We start from the raw sequence: 16,104 nt of genomic DNA on the forward strand, positions 1-16,104 counted from the left end.
GTGTCCACCTCTTTTTCACAAATGGAGCGCCCCCGTATCTCCTCTTGGATCGGCTGTCGGACCCCTAAACAGTCTAGGGTGGGCCCATTGTGTGAGGAATATCGGGCTGATGGAGTGATTGGGTGGTTGATTAATTTCTAGCAAACCTGGAGCGTTCCTTCACTGCTGCACACATAAGAGGCTTGGTGAGGACATCACCTGATGAAGTGTTCTCCGTGGGGTTGGCAATTGTGCATTCAGAAGAACTTGGCTGTGCCAGAAGGCTAAAGATGCATACACTGCTGCTAAACAAATGACAGAAATTGAGAACAATGTCTGCCCTTGAGCAGCAACCTCACCTTGGCAGCTCAGCCTTGCCTAGTGTATGTGTGAATTAGTTGTTGTATAATATAACATACAACCTGCATGCAACATACATACTGTAAATATGCACGCAAAATACAGCACAGTGAGGTGAGCATGTGAATGAGGACAGCTTCCCTGACTCACTCGCTCATTCATCAGTGGAAGAAATAGACAATAATCAATTTTGGAGCTCCATGCAAGATTTCATCTCATTGAATCAGGATGATTCTGAGAAAGGTGAGGGAATCACCCAGAATTACAAATGACGAGCTGGTTGATGATCTCAAGGTAGTTGTGATCACAGTCTCCAAGAAAACTATGAGTAACTATAGCTTGGCATCGCGCATCGACGGAGATCAGGTCTAAACCTTGTGATTCTCCCGAGATCGTAAAAATGTTAAAATTTTGATTCCTAGTTTTGATGCCCAGTCCGCTGACCTGAAGAAATAACCGCAAACACCAATGAAGAAGAAACTGGCGAGCACCAACAGAGAAGAAAACCAAAAGTTTGGCTTAACTTCATTAAAAACAAGTGCGGTCAGCTCAATGCAACATTTGCAACACAATGATATAATGCAAAGAAGGGTGCACAGCCAACATGAATAAACACCCCCAGATTAATAGTGTAGAAATAACAAAGTGCCCCGTCTTTGATGCGTTGCGTTGGACTTCTTCTCTAAGCAGTCAGAATCAGGGAAAGTCAAACAATAAATGGCGTCCATCTCATGCCAATGTAACCCAGGGTTTCATGATGCCCACTCGGTGTTCGGTGTAAAGTCTCTGGACCTTAATCCCATTGAAAATTTGTGTAGGGAGCTGTAACAACTACAACGCCAAAACCTTCAGGATTTGGAGAGAATCTGTAACAAGGATGGACTAAAATGTAATTTATGTAATGTTTTTTTTCTGGTTCATGTTCATATCTTTGTTGGGGGTTTAACTTACACAATGAGCAGGGGATGAAATATTTTCCCCGCACTATTGTATAGCAAATACCCCTTTAATAGTATCATGTACGTTTTACTACGTCGCCGAGTCCTGCCATTGTCAGACTGCGAGTACGAACTCTTCTTTTCATTCCACTTTCCTGCTTTAGAGGTCTGAGATTACGCCAGAAAACTTCCCAGTTTTCTGGCGTACAGCAAAGGCATCCAACATGTCCTTGTCCATGTCTGACATGTGACTGCTGCATGACCCTCAGGTATGAGGCTGATGTGTCATCTAATGAATGACCTCATCTGTCAGCTTCCTGTCTGCAAGCTACCTTTTTTTCTTTTCAATCTTTAGTCACATTCCAGCTTTCCCTACCTGAGCACCGTTATGATGCTCGCCAGCGCCTTTGGACATTTTGGACGGTTAACAAATGACGTCATCTCTCTGTCAACCTCCCTGAGCTCCCCCTAGCTAGTGACCTTTTCCTAAGCACCAGGCCACAATACTTCATAGGGTGGGGAAGTGCCAAGTGAGTATATCTGAGGACATATTTATTTCCCAACGCAAAGACCTTGTGTGCTATCATTACTGCCAGCCAGTCCCAAAGGCGCGTGTGTCACTGAACCCGTGGGGGAGGGGGGTTCATAATGAAAAATATTAGCCATCAGGAGGCTCGATGTGGCGTTCAATTAGCCTTTCCCTCATGCAAACTGATCGCATGTCATGCCCAGGATAGATGGCTCAAATTAATCTGCTGATGTCTCATGTCTCAAACCTACTTGAACAGACCAGCGTGAGAAATGTTAGCTGCTGGCTAACAGTTTCTGACTATTACTTTGAGGCACATGTCTCACCTCTGTAACGTCTCGTTGCAATACGTGAAACTGTGTTTTATCCAATGTAACACTCCACTATTGTGAACCCTCTGAGCGCTGAAAACAACAATCCCCCTGCTGCCAGGCGGAGAACTTAGTGTCTACCTTCTCTTGATTTAGTACGAGTGGAACCACTAGAAACATCTGTAAACAGCGGTGCTTCAGAGGAAGCAGCAATTCTGAGTATACATACCTCCACCCATCTATTTTGTGTAATGCTTGTCCTCATTAGGGTCACAGGTGAGCTGGAGCTTATGCCAGATGACTTTGGGTGAAAGGCGGAGTATAGCTGGATTGGTCGTCAGTCTCCACTTAGCCTAACACGATTGTTTTTGCACTGTGGGAGGAAGCCAGAGTACCCGGCAGAAAAAACAGTGCATGCATGGTGAGAACATGCAAACTCCCAACAGAGATTTGAATCCTCGATCTCCTGTCTGTGAGGCGGACATGCTACCCATGGCGCTACTATAATTTGTTCTTGTTAGCAATTAATGACACCACTGTTGGATGCCAATTATGCCAAAAGTGCTGTCACTGGCGCTGGCAGTCACCCCAGGCTTGCTGCTCCTTCCCTCAACCACTGGTTGTCTTAAGTAAAGCTGAGTATTCAGAACACCTACCCATCGCCCTTACTACATTCCCCTTCCCCGTCTCCTCCTCCTTGGGTGGTGCTGCTGACTGCCCCCTCCCCATCACGGCTGGACTCTATTAATACCCTGTGTTGGCGTGTTAATGTTGTTGAGGTCCAGTGAAGTGACACGCGTGGCAGCGCGGCTTTAATTGCTAATCAGTGGACAGTTTTATCCGCCACTGCCGCCGCCTCCGCCTCCTCCCATTACCCCCCTCCCATCACTCCTCCCCCCGCCATGCCTTTCTCCCCGCCATCTACACGACCTTCGTGCTCTCTCACCTAATGAATCCGACACAAATGAAGTGTGGGCGGCGGTTGCTCGGCCTCGGTGCTCAGTCAGCCGCGGCTGATGTGCGTAGGAGCGGCGAGCAGAGAAGCGGCAACGTTAACAAGCCTGAAGAGGGAAGAAGTCAGACAATTAAATGACACTGCCAAATGTTGGAATGTTGTAAGCTCGTTAGGGCTCTGCAGTTATGAACGGCAAGACAGACAATTGCATGATTAGGAAGCTAAATGCAATCAGACTCGATAAGCATCTTGATTGAACACAAGACAATCACAAACAGAAACATCAAATATTTTGTTTGTATAAACTAATCATTAAATGTGCATCTGACATGTCAAAATGTGAATATGGTGGTTTTGTCCACATTGTAACGTGTCACATGTATGTTCTGCTTCTGCACTCATGGTGTTGAATTATTATATGGTTGTCTACAGGGTATGCTGTTGAAGAGGAGTGGCAAGTCTCTCAACAAGGAGTGGAAGAAAAAGTATGTGACTCTGTGCGACAATGGGCTGCTTACCTACCACCCCAGTCTTCATGTGAGATATGCACACACACACACACACACACACACACACACACACACACTGTATTGATGGGTTGTTTTAATTAGTACTCATCATCTGTTTGCTCACTTTGGCTTGATGATCAAATTATTAAGAATGTTTTTGCTAATTGTCCCATCTCTCTGTGCTGCTGGCCCCGAACACTATCCACCGTGCTAACACGCACGCTGCTAATTTCGCTCGTCATCACATTCCACACACCCTCTCAATATGACCAACACATTTACTGTCATTCTAATGGTCATGCTAATCCGTGTTTGGCTGCTATATGCAGAAAAAAATTGCCATTTCTGGACCGACAAAATTGAAATGAGCATTCATCTTGTCACAGAGTGGACCACCACTCTACAGTCATCCCTCACCACTTTGCGGTTCAAACATCGTGCCCTCACTCTATCGCGGGTTTTCAAAAATGTATTTATGATTGCTGTTTCGTGTTTTGGCAAAAAAATATGCATATGCGTATTTATATTTTATATTTACTCTTGGCCTAAATTAAGCATTTTCAAGCATAAAAAATCTAAATGAACTAAAATACAAATAAATACAGTATAAGGTGGCAAAAGTTTTTGATGAAATGTACTACAGTTCATCAAAATCTTCTGCACTGGTCACTATGTGTCACTAGTAACACACAAGCACCAGACTTGATTGCTGGAACAACAGGCTTTTATTGCAGATTTGAAATATCTCACAAGAAGCATGATAATTGCATCCATCCATTTTCCTCCGCTTATCCGGGTCCGAGTCGCGGGGGCAGCAGTCTCAGTAGGGAAGCCCAGACTTCTCTGCCACCTCCTCCAGCTCCACTGGGAGGACACCAAGGCATTTCCAGGCCAGCTGTGAGACATAATTCCTCCAGCGTGTCCTACATCTGCCCCAGGGCAGAGCGTTTCACCAGGGAGGCGTCCAGACTAGATGCCCGAGCCACCTCAACTGGCTCCTCTCGATGTGAAGAAGCAGCGGCTCTACTCTGAGCTCTTCCTCGTTCTTTCGGTCACAACCCCAAAGCTCATGACCATAGGTGAGGGTGGGAGCATAGATCGATCGGTAAATTGAGAGCCTTGCCTTCCGGCTCAGCTCTCTCTTCACCACGACGGTCCGGTACAGCGACCGCATTGCTGCAGACGGTGCGGCAATCCACCTATCGACCTCACGCTCCAACTTTCCCTCACTCATGACCAAGACCCTGAGATACTTGAACTCCTCCACCTGGGGCAGGACCTCATTCCCAATCTGGAGCAAGCAAGCCACCACCCTTTTTCCACTGAGAACCAAGGCCTCGGATTTGGAGGTGCTGATTTTCATCTCAGAAGCTTCACAATCACCTGCAAACCGCCCCAGTAACCGCTAAAGGTCACAGCCCGATGAGGCCATCCGGACCACATCGCCTGCAAATACAGTAGAGACGAGATCCTAAGGTCACCGAAAATTGCTGGCAATGCGAACCAGGCTCCTGCTCCGGTTGTACAAGGACCGAATGGCATGTAGTAGCGCGCCACCAATCCCGTAGTCCCGGAGCACCCCCCACAGGACACCGCGAGGAACACGGTCGCCTTTTCCAAGTCCACAAAGCACATGGAGACCGGTAGGGCAAACTCCCAAGTACCCTCCAGCAACCCTTGCCTCATTCTGGCTCAGTTCACCCAATGAGTTAAACCCTACTTTGTCATGTCATGATGAGACTTGGTATATAGGTAAATCGTACCCAAAAAAAGCCAAAATCTCACGTTTCAGCTTCACCGGATGAACTGTTTCTGAGATATGGCAACTTCATTTTTTCACTTTTCCGCGACAATGGGCGTGGCCGCCGAATTTCAGTTTGCATTTACTCAGCAACTACTGGTTCGATCTCAACAACCAAGGTATCTCTGGAAAGGGGAAATCACAAGGAACCCAAATCAATGCAGGACATGCCCAACCACAATGACACCAATAGAAAAAATGTAGCCTTATATGTCCACTAAAACATATCAAAAATTTGGAGGGGTAATCTTTTTCATGGGATAGTAGTTGACATGCCCCACCTTTAAATCTAACAAATATCCATTCTGTGTATACATCACATATATTTATACACACGAAAGTCCATAAGGATACACAAGAAATATATTGCCAATCACACAGTACTAAACATGTTAAGAGTCATTGGAAATGTCACACCTGTCCCAGTTATTATGAAATGAGGGTAGATACATGTACAGTCATTTACTCCTTGTCTGCGGACCAGTTTGAAAAGTGCTTTGAAATTCTGGACAAATCATCTTGTGAGATGCTGTAGTTTCTTGTCGAAGATGATTTTAGGAAAGGAGTGTTTATCACACAGTGAATGTCTGAATCAGGTATCCAGCAAGAATCCTCCTTTGATGGCCAGAAGAAGGTCTTTGCCGGTTTGTGAGGGTGCATGAACTTGATCCTGTAGTCTCCGATTCTTCAGACACCTCCTCCACCAGGCCAATCCAAGGAAGGTTATCGTAGCTGCAGACCACAAAGTTTTGTTGTCTCACAACAAGAGGGGTAGTCCATGTTCGTCTTCATCCCCAACAGCTCCTTGTTGAACTGCAACCAAATCAGGAGGTGTTGCCTGTTGACTGAGCTTGTAGACATGCATCTGTGTCAGGGAGACAGGGACAAAACGATGGTACTGCAATGTTCCTTTGATCGTATTTATTTATTTTTAGTATTTTTTTTTTTTTTATCAGAAATATTTTTATTGAATTTTGACAAAGTAAAAAACAAATGCACACAATGTTTGCTGGTAGTTTAGGCAGAGAACGAGAGTGTGAGAAAACAAAAACAAAAACAGCAAAATAACAAACAAAAAACCCCAACACAAAAACACCCACAATGTAAGCCACACACAGCCCAAAAAGACAGAGGTCCGAGTTTGGTAGGACAACCAAATGCAAAACAACCAAAGCAAATACACAAGTGAGTTAAACAACAGATGACAGCAAATAGGCCAGAGCGGGAAAGCTATTGGGGAACTCAGGTAAATTTAAAGTTGTGGAAATATACTAAGAAAGGTCCCCAGACATTTTGGAATTTTTCTTTGGCATTACAAATTGAGTAATGAATTTTCTCCAGATTTAAACAAGACATGACATCTCTCAGCCACTGAGCGTGAGTGGGCGGAGTGGCATCCTTCCACTTTAACAGAATTGCCCGTCTGGCCAAGAGGGAGGCAAAAGACAAACTTCGTTGTCGTGTGGGGGTCAAACGCAAGTCGGGTTCACCTGTGGTGCCAAACAGTGCTATTAAAGGGTTGGGTTGCAAGGGTAAATTGCTAATTACAGAAAGTGTCTGAAAGACTTCCCTCCAATACTTCTCCAGACTAGGACAAGACCAAAACATGTGGATAAGTGTGGCATCCTCCCTCTTACACTTGTCACAACAGGGATCCACCTCTGGATATATACGGGCTAGTTTGGATTTTGACATATGAGTCCTGTGTACAACTTTAAATTGTAGCAAGCTATGGCGGGCACAAATAGAGGTTGAATTGATCATTTTAAAGATTGTATGCCACATGTCACCTGTCAAAGACATATTTAGGTCTTGCTCCCATGCTGTTTTAATGTTAGTAAGAGAGGTCTGTCTTATGTCCAACAGTTTAACATAAACAGTAGAAATTAACCCCTTGTGTGATGGTTGCAAGTCCAGAAGTGCATCAACAATGTTCGTACCAGGAATCTCAGGGAAATTTGGTAATCGACTGTAAACATAGTGCCTAACCTGAAAGTACCGAAAGAGATGGGACTTTGGAAGATTATATTGTTCCGTTAATTGCTGGAATGACATGAACGTATTATCGATAAACAGGTCTCGGAGACACAATATGCCTCGTCTACGCCACTCCCGGAACCCCAGATCCAGCAAGGAAGGTTGGAAAAGATGATTGTCTGAAATGGGGCTAAAAAGGCAGAGATCTTCAAAACCAAAATGTCTCCTAAACTGGGCCCACACCCTCAACGTATGCCAGACCACCGGATTATCAATACGTTTGCTTGACGGAAAAGGGAGTGCAGATCCAAGTAACGCTAGAATAGAAACATTTTTAGCCACATTCAACTCCATCTCCACCCATAAAGGCCGGTCTGGACGGTACTGATAGTATGACCAGAATATGACCCATCGAATATTGGCTGCCCAATAATAACAGCGAAAGTTAGGCAACGCCATCCCACCCTCTTGCTTAGGTTTTTGTAGATGAATTTTATTCAACCTAGGACGCTTGCCCTTCCAAATATAGGAAGATATGACCGAGTCCAAAGTATCAAAAAAAGACTTTGGGATGAAGATTGGGATGGATTGAAAAAAATATAGAAATTTGGGAAGAATGGTCATTTTAATGGAGTTGATTCGACCGGCCAAAGTAGTGGAAAGTGGCGACCACTGCGTCAGACACTGCCTCGTGTGGTTTAATAGACTCAAAAAATTTTCTTTGAAAAGACTCTTATGTTTTTTTGTAACTGTGATGCCCAAATAAGTAAATTTATTTTCCACAATCTTAAAAGGAAACGATGCGTACACTGATGCTGGCGCCCCCTCATTGACAGGTAAAATTTCAGATTTATTCAGATTAAGTTTATATCCTGAGAACTGACCGAAATTCTTCAGAAGCAGTAGCAAAGCAGGTAAAGATCTGTCTGGATGTGAAATGAAGCTTAATAAGTCATCTGCATATAGCGCCACCTTGTGCTGTACTCCATTCCTCCAAATGCCAGATATGTTGTCACAGCTGCGAATTGCTATGGCAAGGGGTTCTATGGCCAAATCAAACAATAAGGGACTTAAAGGACAACCTTGTCTCGTTCCCCGGTAAAGATTAAATGGTTGTGACACCTGAGAATTAGTGAGGACGGAAGCAGTGGGACATAAGTAGAGTAATTTTATCCAGGTAATGAAATTTGCACCAAAGCCGAATTTGTGTAAGACCGCAAATAAATATGGCCACTCTATACGGTCAAAGGCCTTCTCCGCGTCTAAAGATAGCACACACTCCATGGACCCATCAGAAGGGAGGTACAAGATGTCAAACAACCGGCGCATATTGAAATTAGAATATCGATTTTTTACAAAGCCCGTTTGGTCATCTGATATAACCAGGGGTAAAATGTCCTCCAATCTTTTGGCCATTATCTTGGCCAGAATTTTAGCATCCACGTTTAGTAATGAAATTGGCCTATATGAGGAGCACTCTGAAGGGTCCTTGTCTTTTTTCCCAATAAGGGTGATACATGCTTCATAAAATGAAGCTGGAAAGGTACCGCGCCTGAATGAGTCGGACAGCACAGTACTCAACTGTACGGAGAGAGATTGGGAAAAAGCCTTAAAGAATTCTGCAGGAAAACCATCGGGACCTGGAGACTTCCCAGACTGGAGTGATGAAATAGCTTGTGCAATCTCCTCCTTTGTTATAGGTCTGTCAAGTCTACTTTTACTATCGAAAGGAATCTTGGGGATGTCTAATTGGTTCAGAAAAACGTTCATGAGTGCCGAGTTATTTGATTCAGAGGCATAAAGCTGAGAAAAGTAATTTCTGAATGTTTGATTTATTCTTTCATGATCTGAAGTAAAATTCCCATCCTCCATTTTGATCTTTACAATGTGTCCCTTAACTTTAGTACCTCTCAACTGGTTTGCCAATAGCTTCCCTGCTTTCTCACCATGAACATAAAACAGAGTCTTACTTGCAGAAAGTTGACGCTCAGCGATGTAAGTTGAAGCCAGATTAAATTGAGTTTGGAGTTCTACACGCCTTTTGTATAAATCGGGATTCGTAGATTGAGAATACTGATGATCCAATTTCTTAATCTTATCTGCCAATTCTCGTCGCTCTTGGTGGGCCTCCTTTTTCATTTTAACAGAGTAAGAGATAATTTGACCCCTTATATAAGCCTTAAAAGTATCCCAAACTACTAAGCTAGATATATCTGGGGAGGAATTTGTCTGGAAAAAAAACAATATTTGCTCTTCGATAAATTTCACAAAATCGCTCTCAGAAAGAAGAGTTGAATTGAAGCGCCAGTGCTTGTTAATCCGAGGGCGATTTGGGAGAGCAAGGGAAAGTACAACTGGGGCATGATCTGATATTACTATACCCTGGTAGGTACATGAGCGAACACATTGCAAAAGATCATTATCAAGGAAAAAATAGTCAATCCTGGTGAAGGTATGGTGAACGTGAGAGAAGAATGAATACTCCCTTTTGTTTGGATGGAGGAGACGCCAGACATCAGAGACACCAGAATTTGATAAAAAGGACTGAATATATGAGGCCGATCTACTGTTTGAAACCGGGTTAGGAGAAGAACGATCTAGCACTGGATCCAAAAAACAATTAAAATCCCCACCTAGTATGAGAGCGTGTGAGCCCAGGTCCGGAAGAAAGGAAAAAAATTGTTCAAAAAAATTCACGTCATCCACATTCGGAGCATAAACATTGGCTAGCACTAACATTTTGTTATAAACCTTCCCTGAGACGATAACGAAACGACCATTCACATCTGATATAACATTGTGATGCACAAAAGGAATGTTTTGGTCAACAAGGATTGAGACCCCCCTGGCCTTTGCTTGAAATGAAGAATGAAAATGCTGGCCCCTCCACTGTGCCATTAAACGTGAACTGTCAGAACCACGAATATGAGTCTCCTGCAAAAACACAAATGCTGCTTTAAGTTGCTTTATATGTGCAAATACCCTCCTTCTTTTAACGGGATGATTTAAACCCTTGACGTTCCAGCTAACAAAATTTAGTGAATCATCCATTATCAATCAAAGGTGCAAGATGGTTAGTATAAAAAGTGCAATACTTGGAACATACAAGGTAAATTAAAACAAAAACTGGCTGTGTGTGGCATATGCAAGTTAACCTCTTCAAAGTAAAACAAAAATCCCACCCCACCTCCCCCAACACGGCTGCCCAAAAACAAAGCAGCAAGCTCTTCAAAACAACCATACTTATTCCAATACAATCTTCCTGTCACTCACGAATCTTCAGCTCCTCTGTAAATTATTAAACAGCACTCAACACTCCTAGGAGCCGGGTCCCTGAAAACCGTCTTGTGTACCTATACAATTGTAGCGGTATGTAAACAAGGTAATACTGGAACTTGAGGTAGAAACTTCCAACGTGAAACAAGGCACTAAGATGTTTCCTTCATAACCAAGTGCGAAAGGGGAAATTCCCTGAAACAAAATAGTGGGACATACTCACATTACAGTGACATCAAGTATAACAAGAGCTATGAAAAAAAAATGTCCTGTGAATAGCCCGGTAACGGTTACGTCGCTACCAATCACACGTAGGGCACCGTCCACAAAAAAAAGTACATTTTAAGATGACTTAGGAAGTCCATCAAGGTATTTCTGCGCCTCGTTAACCGAAGGTAGCCACTTTTTGTCTCCGCCGGGAAGTGTAATACGGAGCCGTGCAGGATACAGAAGCGATGGTCTGAGGCCTCTGTTGTAGAGCTCCGCCATGACATCCCTGTACTCGGCTCGCTGGCCCAGAACTTCAGGACAGTAATCCTCCACCACTCGAATTTGCTGGCCACGGTACTCGAGCTTCCCTCTGCGTCGTGCCTCACGGACCAAAAGGTCCTTGGTTTGGTAGCGGTGTAGACGAATAATAACAGGTCGCGGCCTCTGCCCCTGAGCTGGCTTAGCCATTAGCGACCGGTGGGCTCTGTCAATCTCCGGCGAAGACGGTAGAGTCTCCTCTCCAAAGACCTCGACCAGCAAGTCAGCGAAAAAGGTTGTAGGTCGACCACCTTCCACAGACTCGGGTAAGCCCAAGATTCGAATATTTTGTCTTCTACTTCGGCCTTCGAGGTCAACGACTTTAGCCGAGAGCTTGGTATTGCTCTCCTGCAGGCCAGAGCAAATATTTTCCAATTCCCGCACACGCTGGCTCAGGTCATCTGCTGCCAACTCAAGGGAAGACAGCCGCTGGCCATGTTCACTCACGGTGGCACAAACTTGGTCAAATTTGTTTTCCAGCTGATTAAACGATTCTTTAAAGTCTCCTGCTAGCGACTGTCTGTGTTGGTCAAGTAGCTCGGAGATCGCTTCCATCGTCAGGCTAGTAGGCGAGTCTTTTTTTGCCGCTAGTTTGCCCCGCTGTGATGCCATTTGAAACAAGCCCGGGTAAAGTAGATGTAAACTCTCCAAAAAAGAGCAAAAAGAAACGTCGGAATGAGGAGTGAAAGAGTGAAAATGATAAAATAGAAGCGGAGCTCTCGCTCTTACGTCTACTCCATGCAACCGTCGACCGGAAGTCCCCCCTTTTTAGTATTTTTATTAGTATTTTCGATTCTTTGTATTCGTATTCTATGTATTTGTATTCAACATCATGTCAATTATTAGACAAAAGGAGGAAAATGATTAAATTGAAGAAACTGATTGGATAAAAGTGTACTTAAATTGCTCTTGGAATTGCATGTGGTAGTGTAGTCTATGGTAAAAGTATACTGTATGAAATGCAAAGTAGGGTATGACTGTGTTCTTCCTCTGTTCAAAAGCAACTGGGAACTTTAAAACTGTGGGCTAACAGGATATGACTGGCATTACATTGTATACACAAAAGTCTAAGCTTTGGCTTTTCTTGGACTCCAGGAAACTGCTATCACAACATAGGCACAGAATAGAGGAACTAATACAGATGGTCATAAATAACATAGCAGCTTGTAGATAAAGGAATTATCAGACAGTATAACTGCAATGCAAATAATGTAGGCTCACTAACAGGGACTGAAGGATAGGGCTTATTTCTATCCCAATTTGCTCCAAAATGAAAAAGATTACCCCTCCAAATTTTTGATATGTTTTAGTGGACATATAGGGCTACATTTTTTCTATTGGTGTCATTGAGGTTGGGCGTGTCCTTTATTGTCAATTTCAAGGCCAAAATATAAGTCAAAAGGTCATTCATCCCAAATGTACTAAAATGCAAAAATAAATGCCAGATTTGGATTCCTTGTGATTTCCCCTTTCCAGAGATATCTTGGTTGTTGAGTAAATGCAAATTGAAATTCGGCGGCCATGTCCATTTTTGCGAAAAAGTGAAAAAAATAAGTTGCGATATCTCAGAAACCGTTCATCCGGTGAAGCTGAAATTTGAGATTTGGGCTTTTTTGGGTATGGTTTACCTATTTACCAATTTGTTTCATTGCAATTTGAAGATATGAGTGTCCAAATTGCAATTTTATTGGGTGAATTGAGCCAGACTGACCCCCTTGCAAGGGTGTAGAGCTGGTCCAGTGTACCGTGACCATTGGACCTCCTGTAGCCGAGGTTCGACTAACGGTCGTACCCTTCTCTCCAGCACTCTGGAATAGACTTTCCCAGGTAGGCTGAGGTATGTGTTAAACAGAACCCGATACAACTGGAACGTGTAAGATGTTGAAACACATCGCCTTAGGGCGCACTCATACTAGGCCAATCGTACGGTGCCTGGGCACGAGTGTAAGCGCACTGATTTGCACTCAGGCACAGCTGACTTTCCTTCTTTTAGAACAACTGAAAGTGCTGGGCCAGTGCCCAGCATGATGCCATCCACACGCACAACGTAGCCGAGTCATAGAATGACAGGATGTAATCATTCCTTGCAGGTTATTAATGAACACAACTGACACAATTCATAATACAGTACACCCCCCTACAACGTTAATAATCGTTATAGGGTTTTTACGTTATACGAAGCGTAAAATACATGTAAATAGCCTAATCAGTTCCAAGATCTTCCCAAAGTCACCCCTTTGGCCCTTCAAAATATTCAAGAAGAGATTTCAATGCGTGCGAACTAGTTTAAGGGCAACTACGATGAGGAAAGGAGGTTGAAGGGAGAAGCCTGTCTCTCACACAAACTCACGTACGCGCTGTATAAATCAGCCAATGAGATGAGAGCGGAGGCGGTGCAACGATAATCAGCCAATGAGATGAGAGTGTCACGTCTTGTTCTTGGCATAGTGGCGATGACCCCAGTATGCAGAAAGCAGGCACTCGTACAGGAAAAACTTATCTTTAATGATGGCTGCAGCGCAGCGGCAGGAACTCGATAAAGACGCTTTGCAGTAGCGTGTCAGGTTTACACAGACACCGACACCAAGGAACGAACGAACGAAGGAACGAAATGAACGAAATGCAACAACACAGAAGGATCCACGCACCTGAACTAAATAGGAACTCAAATTAGCAACAGGTGCAAGACATAAAGAAGAAAACAAAGCAGGCGGACACAAACCAGGCAAAACAGGAAGTACTACCAAAATAAGAGCATAGAACAGGAACTAAGGCATAAAAGTGTAAACACACTAAACTGTCACGCAGGCTAACACATAGATCGTGACAGTACCCCCTCCTCAAGGACGGATCCTAGACGTCCGAAAAATCCAGAGTCACAACAAAAGAAAAAAGGAGGGATGGGTGGTGGGAGGACCGGTGGTGGGTCAGCGGCACGACCCCTCCGGCGGACGGCCAGGATGGTGAGCCTGGCAGAGGAGTTGGGACCCATCCGGTGGTCGGCTGGAACGGCAGGTCCGGCGGAGTGAGTGGCGGAACCTCTCCGGAGGACGGCCAGGATGGTGAGCCTGGCAAAGGAGTTGGGACCCCTCCGGCGGTCGGCTAGAATGGCAGGTCCGGCGGAGTGAGTGGCGGAACCTCTCCGGTGGGCGGCCAGGATGGTGAGCCTGGCGGAGCTGGCAGGAGAGCTGAGCAGTGGCAGGGACTTCAGCAGAGGACAACTGGCACGTGGGAGATGCCAGAATAGGAACGAGAGTTGGGGCACGGTGGCGTGTTGGAGACGCCAGGACAGGAACTCCAGGCGAAGCCGGCTGACGTGTGGGAAACGCCAGGACAGGAACTGAAAGCGGAACATATGCAGGAGTCTCGTCCTCTGGAACTGAAGAAGGAGGAATAGGCGAAGCGGGCTGCTGTTCCTGGCTTGCTGCCACGAGCCCTGCAGCTTGACTTCCAGGTAGAGGACTAAGCAGTGTGTCTTGGCTTGCAGACGGAGGAGCAGCTAGCTGTGCGTCCTGGCTTGCAGACGGAGGAGCAGCTAGCTGTGCGTCCTGGCTTGCAGACGGAGGAGCAGCTAGCTGTGCGTCCTGGCTTGCAGACGGAGGAGCAGCTAGCTGTGCGTCCTGGCTTGCAGACGGAGGAGCAGCTAGCTGTGCGTCCTGGCTTGCAGACGGAGGAGCTAGCTGTGCGTCTTGGCTTGCAGACGGAGGAGCTAGCTGTGCGTCTTGGCTTGCAGACGGAGGAGCTAGCTGTGCGTCTTGGCTTGCAGACGGAGGAGCTAGCTGTGCGTCTTGGCTTGCAGACGGAGGAGCAGCTAGCTGTGCGTCTTGGCTTGCAGACGGAGGAGCAGCTAGCTGTGCGTCTTGGCTTGCAGACGGAGGAGCAGCTAGCTGTGCGTCCTGGCTTGCAGACGGAGGAGCAGCTAGCTGTGCGTCCTGGCTTGCAGACGGAGGAGCAGCTAGCTGTGCGTCTTGGCTTGCAGACGGAGGAGCTAGCTGTGCGTCCAACTCACAGCTGCTAGTACTAGCCCCCCCTTCCGAAGGCGGATCCCAGACGCCGTTCACTGCCATCGGCGGAACCAGGGAAGGGAGGAGGGGGGCTTGGAGGTGGGTCAGGAGTTCCACCTGCTCTGACCTCCCGAACGGAACTGCAGGTGGCCTCAGGCGTGGTCTTGGAATGGGCTTGAAATGCCGCGGGGTGGGCACGGGGGGGTTATGAGGTTTGAGGCAGCCAGGTGTGGCTTCTGGGGAAGTCTGTGACTTCAAGCAACTCGGCACGGACACCGGGAGGGACTGAAGCTTGAAGCTGTGTGGTGTGGGCTCCAGCGGCGTCTGTGACTTCACACCGCGTGGAGTGGGCACAGGGTGAGTCTGACACTTTTTGAGCCGAGGTGCAGGGGTGGGAGGAGAACTGACCTCTTGACGTTGCCTGGGAAGCAACTTGGAAACAACGGAGGGCAGTTGGAGCTCGGAGCTTCGGGACGCGGGAATCTGAGGGAGACTGACCTCCTCTTGGCGTTGCGTGGGAAGCGGAGAAACGGAGGAGGGGGGCAGCCAGAGCTCGTCGTGCTGACGCTGAGCGGGAACCGTAATGGGCTGAGCAATCAGCCGGCACTCAGAAACATTGCAAGGAGGGAATTGCACCTCTGCTTGGCGTGGTGAGGAGGAGTTGCGTGGCTTCATCCTTTTACGCCGTGAACCTCTCGCTGGAGCCGGTCCACACATGCCTTGGCGTCGCGGATGGTCAGACGTGCCTTTGGCGGGTCCCGGGTACACCCACGCCATAGGAATAAGCGTGCCGTCCGGCCCCCACACCATGTCCTCCAGCTCCTCTGGAGAGAACATCGTGCACTCCTCTTCCATAGCCTTTAGAATCTGCCAGGTCCAGAAATCGCTCTCTGCGAGGTCATCTTCTTCTGGTTGTTGCATTCTGTCACGTCTTGTT

At 46.2% G+C, this 16,104-nt stretch overlaps 1 protein-coding gene across 9 annotated transcripts in view; it reads left to right on the forward strand.

The window, feature by feature from the left end:
• The window catches only part of agap1 (ArfGAP with GTPase domain, ankyrin repeat and PH domain 1), a 111,568-nt gene that overhangs the window by 59,986 nt on the left and 35,478 nt on the right, over nucleotides 1-16,104 (forward strand). For all 9 annotated transcript variants that reach the window (XM_054796039.1, XM_054796030.1, XM_054796021.1 and 6 more), the window contains one exon: nucleotides 3,505-3,609. In XM_054796039.1, the coding sequence (XP_054652014.1) occupies nucleotides 3,505-3,609 (105 nt within the window). The remainder of the gene's footprint in view (nucleotides 1-3,504; nucleotides 3,610-16,104) is intronic.

Source organism: Dunckerocampus dactyliophorus, chromosome 1 (assembly GCF_027744805.1).
Source record: "Dunckerocampus dactyliophorus isolate RoL2022-P2 chromosome 1, RoL_Ddac_1.1, whole genome shotgun sequence".
NCBI classification, from domain to species: Eukaryota; Metazoa; Chordata; class Actinopteri; order Syngnathiformes; family Syngnathidae; genus Dunckerocampus; species Dunckerocampus dactyliophorus.